The 18719-nt window shown below is 46.4% G+C and overlaps 2 protein-coding genes and 1 long non-coding RNA gene across 5 annotated transcripts; 2 read left to right on the forward strand and 1 right to left on the reverse strand.

Moving 5' to 3' along the window:
• The first annotated feature begins 590 nt into the window (after positions 1-590).
• Positions 591-3669, forward strand: LOC124483296. The gene is made up of 2 exons (XR_006957803.1): positions 591-1035; positions 1659-3669. It is a non-coding gene; the product is annotated as an uncharacterized LOC124483296 (long non-coding RNA).
• utp6 (UTP6 small subunit processome component) lies at positions 3462-9816 on the reverse strand. The gene is made up of 20 exons (XM_047043667.1): positions 9399-9816; positions 9185-9283; positions 8919-9003; positions 8789-8830; positions 8558-8650; positions 8422-8469; positions 8231-8294; positions 8014-8132; positions 7768-7845; positions 7538-7619; positions 7367-7448; positions 7001-7179; positions 6582-6661; positions 6389-6466; positions 6112-6291; positions 5071-5151; positions 4730-4839; positions 4470-4536; positions 4171-4243; positions 3462-3923 (listed from the first exon to the last, which is right to left on the reverse strand). Exons 2-20 carry the CDS (start codon positions 9274-9276, stop codon positions 3769-3771), a joined length of 1788 nt encoding a protein of 595 aa, XP_046899623.1. The 5' UTR covers positions 9277-9283; positions 9399-9816; the 3' UTR covers positions 3462-3768.
• An 84-nt stretch (positions 9817-9900) lies between these two features.
• Positions 9901-17718, forward strand: suz12b (SUZ12 polycomb repressive complex 2 subunit b). Of its 3 annotated transcripts, none has more exons than XM_047043664.1 (17): positions 9901-10154; positions 10463-10600; positions 10956-11002; positions 11088-11152; positions 11302-11370; positions 11480-11529; positions 11638-11723; positions 11842-12073; positions 12402-12507; positions 12797-12902; positions 13157-13334; positions 13582-13670; positions 13940-14083; positions 14433-14590; positions 14915-15113; positions 15590-15678; positions 15913-17718. In XM_047043664.1, exons 2-17 carry the CDS (start codon positions 10471-10473, stop codon positions 16217-16219), a joined length of 2055 nt encoding a protein of 684 aa, XP_046899620.1. In that variant the 5' UTR covers positions 9901-10154; positions 10463-10470; the 3' UTR covers positions 16220-17718. The 3 variants fall into 3 exon arrangements, with proteins under 3 accessions (XP_046899620.1, XP_046899621.1, XP_046899622.1); XM_047043665.1 differs by having other exon boundaries at positions 15590-15669; XM_047043666.1 differs by lacking the exon at positions 15913-17718 and adding an exon at positions 15404-15445 and having other exon boundaries at positions 15590-15646.
• Positions 17719-18719: the final 1001 nt, after the last annotated feature.

Below are 18719 nucleotides of genomic sequence, written 5' to 3' on the forward strand. Positions count from 1 at the left end.
CCACAGCCTAATGGAAATCTCGGATACATTTCATGTTCTCCGGTCCAAGCAACCTCGTGTGCACACACCAGCGTCAATCCCTGAAATATCCATTCTGGAAAGAGACACGTTGATGTTATTGCCATGTTGCAGTATATGACCACGACATCACCCAGAGCTGGAAGGATATGATATATGGTGTTGCGCCCTCGTGTTGGGACCTCCCCAAAATGGACTTCTGCTAAGTGGTAACCTGGTTATTTTGAGCGCGTCACTCCGGCTCGTCTCCAATTATAGGTTTCCTTCGCCAAGATTTGGCGCATCAATGCAAGATTATCTTAAATATGACTTACTAACATTAAAAACTACTTTTAATACACAAGTTTACATTTTAAATGCAATCAAGATTTAAGGTCTGGCGTTTTTGCGCAGTAGCCCAAGGTATGGAGTTAAATAAACCCAAGCAATAATGGGTCATATCTAAGAAAATATAGACATATGGAAACTTTTCATTCTACTTATTAATTGGCATTTGTAGCAACATCTTAAAATTATTGTTAATTTCCAGTTTACAACAAAGGTAAGTTCATATCTCACTGTCTCATAGACTGTTAGACATTTTCGTGGTGTACTGCGACTCCCAGTGGCTTAAGTGTGCGTACCATGTCTTGACAGTTTTATTACAGGGTAGTATCAAATAAATACGTCATTTTTGAGTTTCAATGATTTGCCCATATGAACTCATAGGCTACTATAGGCCTACGTGTTTGTATCTACCTCGGATGGATGATTAGAGGACGATTTGGGTTCAGAAGATGTATGGAATAGTGAACTCACAAATCATCATTTGACCGAGCAAGGATTTTAAGATCACGCCCTACTTTGCGTGAGCGGTGACGCTCTGCAACAGCGTCAATTGTCACCGGTTCAGAATACGGAGACAGCAATACCGGTTTGTTGGGGGGGAATAAAGCCCAAGCATTTTCGAGGAACGACAGTGGTACGAATGTACATTCTTATTCCGACAACGATTGTATTAACTTTGGCAATCTTTCGGTGAGTAAGCTATTAGGCTATAAATGTACACATGCGAACTTTGGCAGGAAATGGACTATACACAAATAGAGTGTATAGAGTGGATGTGTTGCTTTGACAAACAAATGCATTTATTGTTCCAATGGTTGTTATGTTACAAGGCAATGACAATTTCATATTCATGGCGGCTATGTTGTTATGGCTGTAAGTCCCACTTCTAATCAAATGCGTCTCAAATGAACCTCTGACTCAATAGCTGCAGATGAAAGGCCTAATAATTGAATTGACGCTACGTCTGAGATGTTTAAAGGGACGTGGAAAGAAACGTTGTGGCGTTGATGTCGGGACAGGTGCTAGGATGAGAGGGGCATATGGCCTCCATAATACGATACAGAAGTAACGTTACTTAACTCTCTTTTAGCAATCACAGTCTCCCTCTCTTATAACTGTAGCACATGTAACAAATGAAAATGATTCAATATGATACAAAAGTCATACGGGTCAATCAAGACCACCGGAGGTAGTGTTGAACTCCCAGCTCCCTGTGCTAGTTTGGCATCCAAAACAAACATCCTCATGTTGACCAGCCTTCCACCTGAGAGCCATTCATTTAGCCCATGTGTGCCTCTGTCTGTCCCCCCAAGAGAGCGTGGCGTAGCTGGGGTGTCGACCGGCGGATGCTGGCTGCTCCCTCTCGATGGTGTCTCCCACCATGAAGGCGGTGGTAGACGCTGTGTGGGCGGTGTGGAGCATCGGGGCCTCCATCTACGACTACATCCACACCAGCGCCATGGAGGAGCGCATCCACGCGCTGGAGAACGTCATCACGGTGCACCAGTGCGTCATAGGCCTGTTGTCTGCCACCCTGGTGGTGATGTTCACCTACATACTGTTTAGAAACCACTGAGGGGCTAGGAGGTGGAAGACGGGACGCGAGGGAACTGGAGAACGGACGTGGATGGGATTTCGGTAACCGGGGCTTTGGCTCGACGAGCTAATGCAAGCACCGAGGACGGGTGGAAGACATGTTTTGTGGTTGTCAATGTTGGTTTGGAGTAGAAGGGTACTGTAGACCGGGATGCAAGGACCATGACCTGTCAAGAAGAATGGTTCGGCTACCTGGTCACCAGTTTGTCTGGCTACTTGACTCTTGTGTGGGTGTGTTCTGAATACTCAGTCATTCATGAGTGACTGGTTTAAAGCCATGTCATTGAGCTCTTTCCATTACAAGTAAACCCAGTACCAGTTTGAAATAGGGATGTCAGATTTTCCACATCTCCTCCATCTGGAGTCTTTTCCTCAATGGAATTAAGTAACTGAATTAATCCTGATTCCCTCGCTCACAGCCCAATTTCTGCCTTAATACGCCTCATGTGGTTCAACTCTCCAGATGGAAGGAATAACATTATTTTGTTGTCATGTTTGCACTAATTGCTTCTCTAGTCTGTATAAGCCATGGGAAACTGTAAACTGGGGATTCACTTTTTAAATCTAGGGTTTTGAAAGTTAAATGTCTGCCCACTTAAAGCACACGGGAAGTCCTGGGTGAGGAAGATGGCTGGCTTTGTTCTCTTCTCCCTCAGGTCTGGAGGTAAAGAGGTTAACTAGCATGCACGCACAGAGAAGGGAAGAGAGAAGGATGGAGAGAGAGAATACCATCATGGGACTGAATGCAGGTTTGAACCGGGGGCTTCCATAATAGATTTAGAGGGGCCTCAAAGACACCTTTAAACTCTCCAGCTGTTCTTCATACAGTGGTTAATAATAATTAGGGCAACTGTTACAGTCTGCTAGGTTGGGGGGGGGGAAACTCTCCTGTACTGTAAGTGTAAGAAACATAAATTAATAGTAGTTTAATTGACTAATATTAGAACTAAGATTTGGGACGTTTATAGGTGTTTCCTGGCACGTCATAAGCTGTATGACAGCATCACTGGAGTGACAGGAAAGTGGGTATCGAAGTGTCCTTAAACACAGTAAATATGCATCAATCGAAATCGTCAAGTTTATAAACCGTTTCATTACATTTTATAATATACTGAAATTGTAAGACAGTTGTTTTTGAAAGGTGACAGGCAAAGGTACAGGTGTGTATTGTGAAACAAAATTATTTGGTTCTAATTAGCAAAGTAAAGTACATAAGTACTCAGGCATAAAGAGAATGTAAGGCGTCTTAAACGAATAAACATTCCCTCCCCCCCATACTAATATCTGCCAAGACATAGCTCACTTATTCACTCCTGAAAAACTGCCTGTAATTTATGCCTTCCTTTCTTCAGTGGACTCACTGTCATACAGGGCTCAGGGCAAACAAATGGCCCTGTAAGAACCATAAAGGTTCACTCGGTTTATGTTAACCAGGTGGTTGTATGTGTGTACTGGTTCTACCAGTTCTACTGTGTACTGCCGAAGGTTATTGTACTGTATGAGAGTTTTGCATGATTGATTTGGATATGTTTTGGATCCCATTTGTCTTTTACCTTACTGTCGACTGTAAATGTACTGTATGAGAGGCTTCAGAGAGAAACTTACATCAGGGTTGTTTAATGTTAACAGCATCTAAGTTTGTTTTGAATGTATAACAAATGTAGAATTGTGATAAGTGAATAAGAAATGTTGTAAAATTGAATGTTAAATACAGTTTTTAACTAATAAGACATGTCTACAGTATAAGTCATGACATTATCAGCTGTCAATGAAGACACTGTTGGAACGGTCCATATCTGAAACTTGACAGAGGTCAAGATCTGTGATCTAGATGTGTCCCGTCTGCAGTAAAGTGTACTGTGTTGTGAATCTCTCCACATTCTCCCCCTCAAGCATCTTCATGGCCCTCCAGTGGATCGTTCCGCAGTTCCCAGGTTGGCCCAGGGGTCCAAGTTCCTCCCTAATGTAGTCCAGCCACAGACCTGGCGAGGAAAAGAGCACATTTGTGTTGAATCTCAACTGCTCTTCCCACATATTGAAATGGAATTTTGGCCTTTTAGATCATGCATTAGTGCTTGAACCAGGTTTGTAAAACCATGCTTGTTCATCTGCCGTGTTTGTTTAACTTGTCACGGCAATAACCCACAGTTGGTGTACTTGTTTGAACCAGCACAGGTTTGGATTTGGATCCCTTTTGTTCCCATTTGTCTTTTTCCTTTTTTTCCTCACCGTCGTCTGTGGAGCCAAACTCCCTCAGGGCCCTCTCAAACAAATCCCTCAGGTTGCTCATCTTGGGCGACTCCTGAAACGCCGACAAACATCCGTGCGGTTAGCAACTGGAGTCTGAGCAGCCGACAGCATTCTCAGACAACACGAGACACATAACAGGCCCAATAGTCGTGCCAATGGATAGAACAAATGTCGCTTTTGTAGGTTAAGCCACAGCATGGCGTTATTGAACAAAGGGTCGGTTTGAGATGGTATGTTCCCATAGGGCCTTGACTCGTTTGCTCACTCAGCACACTCACTTGTTCCTTCTCAATCTGGATCATTGTGGTGAAGAACGCCTTAGAGAACGGCCGGTTCTCATGTAAACTGAAGTCAAACATGACAAATCAAGTTTGAGGAGAAAAGGGACAGTGTGCATGGAAAACGCAATATATTAAAGTTCTTATAGATGCATGTTTAGAACAAAATTAAGACTTTTGACAACATTTATATAATAACCAACTGCTCAGTTGATTTTGTGCTGCATAATTTATACTGAATAGCAGGCATTCGCTTGTACCTAGTGAAGGCCTTTCTGGCTTTTTTGTAGCCTCCAGCCTTGTAAGACCACTCGAGGTATTTCTCCTTCATCTCCATGGCAACAGCAGCCACTGGCGACAGTAGACCTTTCTGCAAGCAGACAAATAATTGATTTCGCAAAGCTTGTCCTGTCCTGTCACACAGTAACAAGGCGTAGCCTTGTCCATGTAAATGTAACCCCCGTTGCTGGCGTACCTAGCCAAGACTGCACTTCGCGTTTAGGGAATAATGGTTTTTATTCGAATGACTAGACCACTATGAAATGTTAAGCTCTATGACAAATGATCAATAAAAAGGTGACCCATTTCGACTTGTCTGTACCTGAAACAGAGCTTCCGTCTCTTCAGAACTCTGGGATGTCACGCTCCACTCCGTCTGGAGCTGCCACACCGGCAGACTCTCCTGTCAGGACACAGAGACCAGTCAGCAGGCAGGATGACTCCACACCAGACTCACAGAGACCAGTCAGCAGGCAGGATGACTCCACACCAGACTCACAGAGACCAGTCAGCAGGCAGGATGACTCCACACCAGACTCACAGAGACCAGTCAGCAGGCAGGATGACTCCATACCAGACTCATCCCCCCCCCCCCCCCCCCGACACTTCTTCCCATATATTACCCACTGATCCGGGAACATGGTGAACGGACAGCCCTTATTACCCCTTTTAGGACGGTCAAATTCCACAGAGAAGCCCTGCGGGGCCCACCAGGTGCCCCGACACACACCCAAGATAAACAGTCACATTGAGGCAGGGTTTATTATGCAAGCTGTGAGTGTGTGTGTGCGTGTGTAGGGGGGGGGGGATAATCCCTGGCACACCACTTCTCTTGAGGTGAGACTTGCAAAAGAGCCCTCGCAACAATAACTCACGCATTCCTATAGAGTACGGGTTGTTCAGCGCAACAGTACGGCAGGTCAGCTACATTTACATTTAGTCATTTAGCAGACGCTCTTATCCAGAGCGACTTACAGTAAGTACAGGGACATTCACCCCGAGGCAAGTAGGGTGAAGTGCCTTGCCCAAGGACACAACATCATTTGGCACAGAGGGGAATCGATCCGGCAACCTTCTGATTACTAGCCCGACTCCCTCACCGCTCAGCCATCTGACTCCTTAGTTAAAGCCATCAGAGTATAACACGCTTCAGGACACAAGTTCCTCTTGAGGGTTGCAAACCCCACCCCCGGCCCATTAAAGGAGGAAGAATCACAACCGATTACAACTTAGTGACAAGAAGCCAGTTCAATTTACAACGGCTGCAAAACAAACGAAGAAAAAAGCAATCTTGGTGGTGGAACTTCATCCTCTATAGGACATTAATTGGGTCAGAGAGCTGCCCCACATTGAGTGTGTGTACCTTGGGATTCACATGCGTGAGGGCTTCTTGGAATAGCCTCCCCGTGTCAGCGCTCCCCAGCTGCATCAGCGTCTGCAGGGCCAGGCTCCACACGTCCGCCGATTGGCTGTGGCGCTGGGTGGCTGCCGTGGCAACTCGGGCCGCCCCCTCCGAGTCTCCCATGGAGAGCAGGGCCTTCAGCTGGGAGGACGCAGGATGGATGGGTGAGGTCATGGGAGTCGGTTTCACAGCACTGGGAGATGTTTTCCCTATGGGGTTTCGTTTGATGCATTCTTACCCAACTCTTCAAAAAATCCTTCTTTAACAGCGAGGCGTCATCGGCACGCTGAAGTACTGCCAACAGCCTTTGCTGCCTCTGAGGATGGACACACACACACACTTGCTGACACCCATCTCTCGGACCACTAGCTTGCTTGCAGTACCATCGAACACACCAAGGGGATTTGCACAAAACACTTTACAGTTGTCACCTTGTCTTTCAGCTCCTGGACATTAGTCTTCCTCTTGAACCTCTCCAAGCAGAAGGTCACATAGCAGGTCCACATAGCCTCTGAAAAACAACCAAATGAAATGTGTTAAAAGAATCCATCCTTTTTTTCCAAATGAGAAGTGACATGATGTGCATTCCCCTTGAATTCCACGACAGGAGAGAGTAGTGCAATAAAGTTTGTCTCGTCAATTCCCGTACAAGCAATCCGGTAACAAAATCCCTGCAGTAGGAATTGTAGGTATGTGTGTGTGTAGGTGTGTGTGTGTGTGTGTGTAGGTGTGTGTGTGTGTAGGTGTGCGTGTGTGTCTGTAGGTGTGTGTGTCTGTAGGTGTTTGTGTCTGTGTGTGTGTCTGTAGGTGTTTGTGTCTGTGTGTGTGTCTGTGTGTGTGTGTGTGTTACCCGTGTTGAGGCTCTTGACGCCCTCCTCGTACACCTGGCTGCAGCGCTCCTCTCTGCGGGCGATGTCGGAAGCCCGCCCCGCAGCGCTCAGCAGCTCCTCCCCCGCCCCGGGGGCTTCCAGCTCCCGCTTGGCCATGAAGTCCCACGTGGCACTGTCGTCCGTGTGGTTCGTCTGGAGGCTGGCCGCAGACACAGGCACCGTGAGCGTGTGGGCTCGGGAGTACGCCAGTGCGAGTACGGTAGCATTGACACTACTAACGTGGACGTCTGAGGTAATAAACGGTCTTCGCTATTTTTGTGGACGCCTTTTAATATGGCCTTTATAGTTACAGTATTACTCGGCGCCCCCTCGTCATTTGGTCTTACTCTTGAAGGATGAGGTCCTGCAGCTCTTTGGTGAAGTCAAAGATGGCGGCGATGCTGAGAAGCGAGAGGATGAGATTGGCTCCTGAGGTGACAGAAGAAGAGGACACGTAAGCGCCTCACAAGCCAGAGCAGCCAAGGGCCACTACAATACTACATGTTGATGTAACTCACCCTGGATTTTCGCTGTAGCGTTTCTGTACACCACCTCAGCCAGCTTGCCACTCATAACCTCTGGGGGGAACTCGTATTCGCCCTGTGGGATCGAACAAAACAACGTTTTACAAGGGACCTGTGTGTTTATTTACTGACAGTACAGCCCCCCCCCCCCCTCTATCTACTTTAGGACGGGGGAGCTGAAAGGATAGAAATGCAGCCACGTGTGTGTGTGTGTGTGTACTCACCAAGTCCATCTTAGCCAGTTCCAGCTCCTTCTGCTCTTTCCTTAATTTTTCAGCATGCAACAGCTCCATACGAAAGTACTGTACAGGGAAACACAGGTACTGATCAGAACCATCAGAAGTACCTCTTCCACAGTCCACTGTCTATATGATCGTCATTCGAAAGTGAAAGATGTCTATTTGCCATGAAAGCCAACATTGACTTGACTGAACTACAAATCCCATCTTTCACTGCCCTGCAGTTCTCACTTCCTGGTAGACTTTCTTGTTCTCTGGATGGAAGCGCAGGGCCCGCAGAAAGATGTGCCTGGCACTCTCTGACGAGTTCCTGTCCTCCATCTCACTCTTGGCAGCCATGATCCACAGAGCTGGAGAGAGCGAGGCCTGCTTGTTACTCTGGGTACCAGGCATCGTTATCCACGTACAGCTAGAGATACATAGTGAGGTAACTAGTGATGTACTGTACCTGGCTTATCAGGGTGGATGGCCAACATGGAGGAGAAAACCTTGCTGAGTTGACCCTTTGTGTTCTGTAAGAAGATAGGAAAACGTCACATCTTCAGAATACAGCATTCATAGCAGAACCCGCCACAGTTCATTTGTACATCATTTGGTTAACGTATGTTTTGGGATTTGAAAAACAAGGCGATCACATACCCATTTCTTACAGAAGGCAATTTGAGAGAGCCACAGTTGAACGTCATCCTGAGAGAATAGAAACCAAAATCTTAAGTCAGTTTAAACTGACGTTTTTTACCATGTGTCATTACACCTAAAAGGGCTTGTTAGGTACCTTCCATTTGTTTGTTGCCCTCCTGAACACTGAATTTATCCTGTGGGTGATGGGAAACTCAATCTCTTCTCTCTTGAAATGGTAGCCAATGCGCTAAAGAACACACATCGTGTTAGAGTTTAACGTTTTTCCAAATGTCACCGAATATATATGGACTCATTTGACTGTAGAAAACAAATTACTAGATGACATACTATACATTTCACACATTAATAAGACTGAATAACATACCGATCTTCTCTTTTTGATCAGCTCCAATGCGTTGATTTCATACTATGGAGGGTAATGAAACAGTTAGTTCCATCTTTGGACGTCTTCACAGGCGCATATTTCTTAAGCAACGTATCGACATTTGGCTTACTTGAATGTATGCTATGAAATCAAATTTGCAGAGTGTCAGGCGATGCAGTTTGTATTCCAAAGCGGTTGCTCTTTTGAGCATGGATCTGCAAATAGAGAGACATAAGACTTGGCTAATGTGACTTAGCAGCCCAAACCCAACCGATTTTCGAGTTAAATTATACGATTGTATATGACAATATAATCAATACTTATTGAATGTAGACACACAGGCAATTTGTGTTGCTAGAGATGACTTGTCTTGCCATTAAGGAAAGCTGATCTTACTTGACTTCTTTTTTGGTGAACAATCCCACTCTTTCTAACTGTTCCAACTCAGGGATTCTGTTCTCGATTCGGTGCTGGACAATCTCCGCCATTCTTCACCTCAAAAGATCAGTGCCCGAATTCGGATTTAGTGCTATTGTGAGAACTGTGTCTATTTGCAGAATACGTGTAAAAAATAAGACACAAATTAGCTTGCCATGTAGCCAAGTCTCACTATTTTCTACACGTGTGGAAGTTGTGGCAACTTCACTTCCGGTTCCCTCCCTTACATTATTCCGACTGGAAACGCCTTGTACTCTCGATTTATCAGAATAGGGGAAACAAATACAGAAATACAGTACGAACAAGCGATAACTTCTGCTCTTTTATCAACCCCAAAATATATAATTTACAAACTAGAAAAGCATTTTAACAGTGTAATTATAATGCATGTAGATATATACTACATACTAAACTAAATATACTACTTATACATTATATGTATTTGTAAATCAATCCAAATACACTTGAGGTCAGTTTCTATTCCATTTCAGCGAAACCTGAAAAAGAAAGATACGTGCATTTGTAAACAACTTTCATGTCCCATACTAGACCCGATTTCCCGCAAAATCGTTGAAAGCGAGAAGAGAAGAGACCGCGTTAAGTGTCATTTACAGTTCTTTCTAGCCAATCAAAACTCTGTATTTTCATATAGCAATTTGTATTGGTTGAAATGTCCTGCTTAGACGTCCAGTAAAACCATAGAATTTCAACCATAACGTGAAATTTTACAGGAAGTTTTCCATAGGCTATATTAAATAATACAGTCGATTTGGCCTTTTCATGTAGTTTCTTTTTTGCATACATGTCAGTTTTGTTTCAAAGGGTTGGAGAAATTATTCAGGCACTTTTAATTCTGGGAACTATGCTAGCGTAGCTATCGGCGTCTACTGATTCACTGCCATTATTTCATGGGCAGTCTGTGTTGTTGGTGAGTCTGAAGCAAGCTACTGTGGCTAACGTTAACTAGCTAGCGTTGGTCGTTCTATATATTTATTTTTTGAACCCATAGTTGTGTATTTCTGTTGCGTACGATTAATATGTATGAAGGGTTATGTTTTATTATCTCTACTTTTTTCTGCCGAGATCCATGTAACCACATCCATCTTTCAAATCCCGATTAACGTTAGCTTAGCTTGCTGATTTAGCCTGTTAGCTAGTAATGTTAAGCTAGCCGGATTTATATTGATCAAAATAATATTCCCTCTTTCCATCTGTTGCCTAATTCACAATGATCAGGACAAGCTATGAGCGGGGCCAGTTGTAAAGCCAACGGTGCCGTATACCCGGCCTCAACAGTCGTGATGAACTCGGTGAAGAAACCGAAGATGGAACAGCTTCAGGCCGACCATGAGCTGTTCCTACAGGCCTTTGAGAGTAAGCTGCCTAGCTATATTATTATTACATTCGTCAAATATTGTTTCCACCAAGTTGATTCTTGTGGGAGCTAGTTATTTATAAGCAAGGATCCTTTTGGTTCTTTTGTGCAAGTGTACCCACTTAAAACACAATATGATTTTTGTCATGCACATCATGGCTGAATTTAGGCCTTTTTGAACTTGATCATGGGCAAAGCCACTGGGTACATTTCTATCCCTTAAGATTTCGTGTTATAAAACAACCTCTTAGTAGAGGTGACTGTTTCAACAAATAACCCCCTTTGAACTTCATATTTGTTATTAAACAATTTCCGACTTTGAGCAGTTTATGAATATGGTGTTTGTTTTTTCAGAGCCAACTCAAATATATAGATTTCTCCGCACAAGGAACCTGATTGCAGTAAGTCAGTTCATTCCTGTTGTTGACACACCATACTCAGCATCTGGGTTCATTAATGATTAATCAACATATGATTCTGTTTCAGCCCATATTTTTGCACAGGACACTGACCTTCATGTCTCACAGAAACACTCGAACAAATGCCAAAAGGTAAAATATATCTCCCGGTTGTTAACACACAAATATGACAGCATTCAGATATTCTATGTCATGTAACTTTGGTTGATCCTATTTAATGTAACTGTAGACGAATAGCTTTTATTAAGCTTTTTCTCAAGTTGTTGAATTGGCATTAACAGGAAAACTTTCAAAGTGGATGACATGCTGCAGAGGGTTGAGAAGATGAAGGGAGAACAGGAATCTCACAGGTTGGTCATGTACCGCCGGCCTTTCCATTGTGCTTCAAAACCACATACTTTAACCACATTCAAGTAAGCCGAAAGCCTGACTGAAAAACGGGTTTCATTTTCTCTTCAGCTTGTCATCACATCTTCAGCTTACTTTCACTGGATTCTTCCACAAGGATGGTAGGTGTTTACGCTGCATTTGAAAGGAATTTTAATATTTGAGGTTGGACAGTTGAAAGGCGTCACACTGATGGGGAAAAAAAAACAACTAATTTCCTTTCCCAACAGAAAAGCCATCTCAGAATTCAGAAAATGAACAAAGCTCAGTGTCTCTAGAGGTGCTACTTGTGAAAGTCTGCCATAAAAAACGAAAGGTACCTTCTCCTCCTCCGACTCACATCGACGCAGTAAAGCCCAACACCTCACACAAACTACTCATGAATCCACTCTGCTTTCGTTTTTCAACATATCGTTGTGTGTGTATCTTGACAGGATGTGAGCTGCCCGATCAAGCAAGTGCCTACAGGTAAAAAGCAGGTGCCTTTGAACCCTGACTGCAACCAAACCAAGCTAGGAGCCTACCCCTCGCTCCTGGTCTCCAGCAACGAGTTTGAACCCAGCAACAGCCACATGGTCAAGTCCTACTCGCTCCTGTTCAGGGTGTCCCGCACAGGGAGAAGGGACGTCAACGGCCTGGTCAACGGGGAGGCCAACGAGAACATAGGTGAGTGTGAACGTCCCTAGCTCTGCCGAAAAGTGGGTGAAAGCGATGTGTGGAGGCCACCGATCATTGAATCGCTGTGTTTTTAGAGAGAGAAGCAAAATGCTGCCACTCTATGCTTTGCAAGTAGACGGGAAGAAGGTTCTAGAAAAGCCTTGCTGCCCGTCTCTACCTCAGTGTTGCCCAAAATAAATCTCACCAGAACTCGCTATTGGCTCTGAAAAGTCGCTAGATACGATTTTGTGTTGCTAGGGAAGGTGAACGTTTGCTAAATCTAGCGACAAACTCGCTAAATTGCCCCCCCCACCCCCCCCCCCCCGTCTCCCTCTAGATGTGTCAGAGCCTCCCAGCAGGAAGAAGAGAAGCTCCTCCCACAGAGAAGAGGGGGAAACCACAGAGACGTTTGTTGCACAGATGACTGTCTTTGACAAGAACCGGTAATCTCAGATGCTAACCGTCGTTTGGTTCTCTCTTTACTTGGTTTTAGGCAATCGAAATGGACTGATATAAAAAACATATTCTTAAGCGGTGTCATTCTTTCAGTAGTACTGATCTCGTATAACTTCCGAAACACAATCTTGAAACCTTCAATTCCTGTCCGATTACTAAGCAAACATTCATACAACTAAAGAAATGGAAACTACAAGCCCCAGATATCTGTCCGGTTGTCGACCTGATTGTAGTTTGTTTGCCAACAAATGTGCCCCCCCCCCCCTCTGTCTCCAGGAGACTACAGCTGCTGGATGGGGAGTACGAGGTGTCGATGCAAGGGATGGAGGACTGCCCCCCCAGCAAGAAAAGAGCCACATGGGAAACCATTCTGGATGGCAAGGTGGGTCTGACCGATCCTGCCACAGCACATAATACCTCAGCACTGCCCATCCTGTAGCATCACCCCCTGCAGCCCAGCCCTGGGAGCGCAAAACTGAACGTTAAAACACACTGTTTCCCCTCCCTCCTTCCCTCCGTCACCTCCCTCCCTCCTTTCCCTCCCTCACCCCCCTCCCTCCCTCACCTCCCTCCCTCCTTCACCTCCCTCCCTGTTTCACCTCCCTCCCTCACCTCCCTCACATCCCTCCCTTCCAGAGGCTGCCTCCGTTTGAGACCTTCTCTCAGGGACCCACTCTGCAGTTCACCCTGCGCTGGACGGGGGACGCCAGCGACAAGTCCACCGCCCCCGTGGCCAAGCCCCTGTCCACCCGCAACTCGGACAGCTCCAGCCCCATGGAGAGCAGGACCAGCACGCTCAAAACTGCTCCACTGGGTGAGGCGGCCACAGAACAGCGGCCGCGCACACGTACTCCCATTTACAGCTCCCCTATTTTACACATCGCATGGGCTCTGGTTTAGGTCGGTCTCCTGATATGGGACTCAGAGTCACTGGGTGGGGGGGGCGCCATTCGCCCACTCGTTCACAGTCACCGCCTGGAGCTTGGTTGTACTTTGACGACTTGAGTGGTTTGTTAGCGGGCTTCAGTGGCATGTCTCCTCTCTCCCCCCCCCCCTTGCAGCTGTGAAGGAGTCCGTCGGCACGGACGTGCAGCTGAGGCGGGAGCAGATCCTGTGTGAGCCGCGTCAGAAGCTGAGGATCTTCTACCAGGTAAAAAGTCGGGGGCTTTTTTTTGGCTCACATTTCGGCCTTGGAAACGAGGCCCCGACGACACGCCTGTGACCGAGCGTTACAAAGACACGATGGCCGATGTGACACAAGCATTCGTGAACGGTGACACGTTTTCAGTTCGAAATGCTAGCATCAGCTAGCATTAGCACTTGCCCCCCCACACACACACAGACACCCGGAACCACCGGTGACGTTTCGGGAGGAGTTGTATATTTCACCCATGTCCTGTTGTTGTTGTCCCCGACCAGTTCCTGTACAACAACAACACGCGGCAGCAGACGGAGGCCAGGGACGACCTCCACTGCCCCTGGTGCACCCTGAACTGCAGGAAGCTCTACAGCCTGCTGAAGCACCTCAAGCTCTCCCACAGCCGCTTCATCTTCAACTATGTGGTGAGGGAGGCCCCCCGCGGCTGTCAACCCTGGACTTACATTTTACATTTAGTCATTTAGCAGACGCTCTTATCCAGAGCGACTGACAGTAAGTACAGGGACATTTCCTCCGAGGCAAGTAGGGTGAAGTGCCTTGCCCAAGGACACAATGTCATTTGCCAGGAGCAGCCGGGAATCGAACCAACAACCATCTGATTGATAGCCCGTGTCCCTAACCGCTCAGCCATCTGACACCCGCGACCCCCGTTTTGTTCTTTCCCGAGCGTTTGCGAGCCGTAGTCCGCCATTTTGAGCTTCAGTCAAGAGCACAGTCCCCCCCGTGGACTCATCTGCTGTCTCTGTCCCCCAGCCTCACCCCAAGGGAGCGCGGATCGACGTGTCCATCAACGAGAGCTACGACGGCTCGTACGTGGGGAACCCTCAGGACATCCACAGCCAGCCCGGCTTCGCCTTCAGCCGCAACGGCCCCGTCAAGAGGACCGCCGTCACACACGTGCTGGTTTGCAGGTAAAGCCACACACACACACCAAAACACGTTTCCGTGGGGAGCCCACGACTAGAATAGGTTCTTGTTGTGACATGATGTCCGTGAAGGGAGTTCACAGACAATGGCCGCGTTTCCCCGATTCGTTAAGCGTTAAGAGCATCTTAAGGAATCTGGGAAACGCGGCCAAGTTGTCTTCAGTGTCCAGACCAGTTCACGTGGTGCTGAAGCCCGCCCCAGTGCTCGGCCACGGTCACTTGCGTGTGAGGGCCTTGACCCTCGGGACCGGACAGACCCACGACAACGTCTCCCCACCCCCCCCCGTCCTTCCACCCTGCTCCCCCCAGGCCCAAGAGGACCAAGCCCAGCCTGTCTGAGTTCTTGGAGTCGGAGGACGGCGACCTGGAGCAGCAGAGGACCTACGTGAGCGGACACAACCGCCTGTACTTCCACAGCGACAGCTGCATGCCCCTGCGGCCCCAGGAGATGGAGGTGGACAGCGAGGACGAGAGGGACCCCGAGTGGCTGAGGGAGAAGACCGCCACGGTGAGGGGGCCCCGAGACCACCCACACACACACAAGCCAGTGTTTCCTCTGTAGATTTTTCTGCCGCCACGGTATAAGAAATAGGGCCGTACTTAAAAAAAACGTTTTGGGATGGATTTGCCCCCACTGCTAAAAGAAATCCTCGAGGACACTGCATGCACACATATGGTGTACAGGAGAGAGGAGCTGGCTTCAAATATTGACGTTTTGCTGTGAAAACCACCGTTTAGTGTAAATGTTGCGCTACTGTGACCTTGTAAAACTAAACGCATACGTTTTTGGTTTTCCAGTGAATACCAGTGTGCATAAAATAGGCGCCCTTAAAACATGTCGTAAGTGGCTTTGAATGGAACATATCTGCCATGATAAGTTATTTGCATCGGGCCAAGTGGTCGTTTTGTCTGAAAGGAACCGTTTCGCCCTCCCCCCCCCCCCCCCCCCCCCCCCCCCCCCCCCCCCCCCCCCCCCCCCCGCAGCAACTCGAAGAGTTCACCGACGTGAACGAGGGCGAGAAGGAGGTGATGAAGCTGTGGAACATGCACGTGATGAAGCACGGGTACGTTCAGTATGTAAAACCCTTTTCTTTCAACTTCTTCTTAGTTTACCATACACCGCGCTCCACAGAGGTCCTAGCTAGCTTAGGGTTAGGTAGAAGATTTTTAAAAAAACAGATACATCTCTGTGGAAAACACACATATAGATCCTCAAACATGACCTAGCGCTAGTTCAAACATGCCAGGTTTACCAATGGGACACGAAATTCCAAAGTCGCTCCGTCTCTCCCTCGCCGATCAAACAGCTTCATCGCCGACAACCAGATGAACCAGGCCAGCATGCTGTTCGTGGAGAAGTGCGGCGCCTACATCGCCCGCAGGAACCTCTGTCGCAACTTCCTGCTCCACCTGGTCAGCATGCACGACTTCAACCTGGTAAGCGTGGCCACGATCGACCGCGCCATGGCCCGCCTCCGGCAGATCCAGGAAGAGCTGCCCGACGCCGGGGAGGAAGACCAGGCTCTCATTGGTGGAGCCTGCAACGGGGCCCTCGCCATGGTTACCGGCGGAGGCAAACACGGCAAGAGGACGAAAAGCTCCGTGACGGACTGATCTTTATTATTCTTTTTTCTTCTTCTTCGTATTCCTTACATTTTGCACACTTTGGTGCTCAGTTAGATGAAGGAAGTTGTCAATTGATAACTTTGACAAAGTAAATCGACAAACACACGCATTCAAACAGGTTTTTTTTTCTGCAGGACTAACGAGAACACGACCAAATATGGACAAGTGGGCACACACATACAGCCGGCAGGCATTGTGAGACTCAAAATAATGTTGAGGGACACCAACTCATTATGCATTTTGTGAGCCAATCATTGCCAAATTTGGGCAAACTGGCGATCACGTTCAAGGTTTTAATCATGGGGCGGCTGCCTTCCTTATCACACGTGTGACTGTAACAGTGTCGTAAGCAATTACTGCATATTGGTAACATTGCCACTTGTGATTATTTGTACACATAACCCGGTGGCCCGTGTTTTGTTTTCTTCTTCCTCCTAGCTGATTCTTTTAGCACTTGGTATACATGTATTTAGTGAATTGTTAACAACTCGAATCACAGTTTGTTGAATCTGGTCTGCATCATTTGTCAGATGCACCTTGTCTCCAAAATCCTCTGAAAAGTCCCTTATTTCCCCATTTGGATTAACCATTTCATTGAACTCTTGCCATGTATGCGTGGTATTCATGTTGGTCATGTCCTTTAGTATGGTTGGATAACCGAGGCCGTAGATGGTGTTTCAGTAGGATCCCACACTGATCTATCCGTCTGTCTGGAGGTGAAGACGACCGTGTCAGTCAACCACACGCTGCCAGCATGTCACTCCTGTGTGGACGACATCACCTTCAAACAAGACCAACCTGTCGGTTTTCCCCTAGGGGCGTTCAGTGTCACGGTACGTAGGTTTGGGAGTGCTCAAAATACGAAAGGCTTTGGATTTCCTCCACTCGTTCATGAACTGAGGTTAGAAATGTGATAAGTGTTGTTCTATCCTTAATGGGAACACTTTGTATGCATTGTAATAATGTCAATATTTAGCTATATCCCATTGTGAATCTGATAATCACTGGTTACAATTTTTTCTCGTTTGTTTCTTTCTCAAAGCAATATGCTGTATGTTGGGTGGTTATAAGATCCTATTTTCAAGCCTATTCGGTGCAGTTTATGCCAAAGGGGGGAAGTGTGTTTTTTCATCAAAGTCTCTTAGTTCTGCATTTTTGTTTAGCCATTTATTTCCTTCGGTTTATGTCAGAATTGAAATGGCAAGCGCTCAAACGCCTTAGTGATATTGTATGTTCCATTGTGTGTGCACAGACTGAACAGAAGTATACTGTTTTTCCTGGGGAATATATAATGTCTTCAGACCTCACAACCCGATGGATAATTCTGGTGTTGTCCCGTATATTGTTATGCAGGCTTTGGTCTTTAGGAATGGAGAGAAGTGATCAATTCAACACTGTTGTCAAAACAAACCACCCTGTTGTGAGCTATCTTATAAACTTTGGATATGGGGAATTTTTATATTTAAAATAAAGTACATTTGACCATATTTGGCGGTGCTGGCTTATTCGAGAGCTTTGTGTCATACCTGTATAACCAAACATATAGAAGACGTCGGACGCGGGCTACATGTACATTGTATCTCATGAATATTCATGAAATGTTTTTAGCGAGACGTGATTGGTTGATGTGCTGGCGCGCTGAGGCAGGAGTGGGTTTGTGGTTGGGTTCACTATGATGGCCAGTAACTTACATTTAGTCAGTTAGCAGATGCTCTTATCCAGAGCGACTTACTGTAAGTACAGGGACATTCCCCCCGAGGCAAGTAGGGTGAAGTGCCTTGCCCAAGGACACAACGTCATTTGCCACGGCTGGGAATCGATTTGGCAACCTTCAGATTACTATTCCGATTTCCTAACCGCTTAGCCATCTGACTCCCTATAACTTGGTTGAGACTTTCAGACCTTCAGTCAGCATAGATATAGTTCAGACTCAGGTTCTGCAGGCCAAACACTAAAAGACACAAGACTCCAGACTATGGTGTATTTTCATGGTGTACTTCCCACTTGGTTTGCTGTCCTGCCTTTGGCAGTGGGGTGTAGCGCAACATTTTACACAGCAAGACTCTGGTAAATGTGTCATGTTTTCAACTGGTCATAAGGAACAAACACTGCAGCTTTTATGTGAACGCGCTCATGGCTAGATTGTTCCAAGTTGCTATACATGCTATAAATTGCAGCACTTTGCTGCATTATGTGTAAAATAGTAATGTTGTTGGATCAAATCTGATGAAAGTATATTTGGAATTGATCATCAAAGGACAACCTACACACAGTTCTGGCTATATTAACCATCAGTGAGCTTAGTGTTTACATGTTAACTTTTATTTATAACTATGTTTACGTTAGGATTGGTTTCTCCTTCCATGCTTGTTTGTTTACCATTCTTCTTCTTTTCTTATGAGAGACTAGCGAACAGGGTGCAAAGGGGCTCAAAATGTCTGCGAAAGAGTTCTCAAGCACCAACGATTTGACTGTGGGACAGCCCTAA

This window comes from Hypomesus transpacificus, chromosome 21 (assembly GCF_021917145.1).
Source record: "Hypomesus transpacificus isolate Combined female chromosome 21, fHypTra1, whole genome shotgun sequence".
Lineage (NCBI taxonomy): Eukaryota > Metazoa > Chordata > Actinopteri > Osmeriformes > Osmeridae > Hypomesus > Hypomesus transpacificus.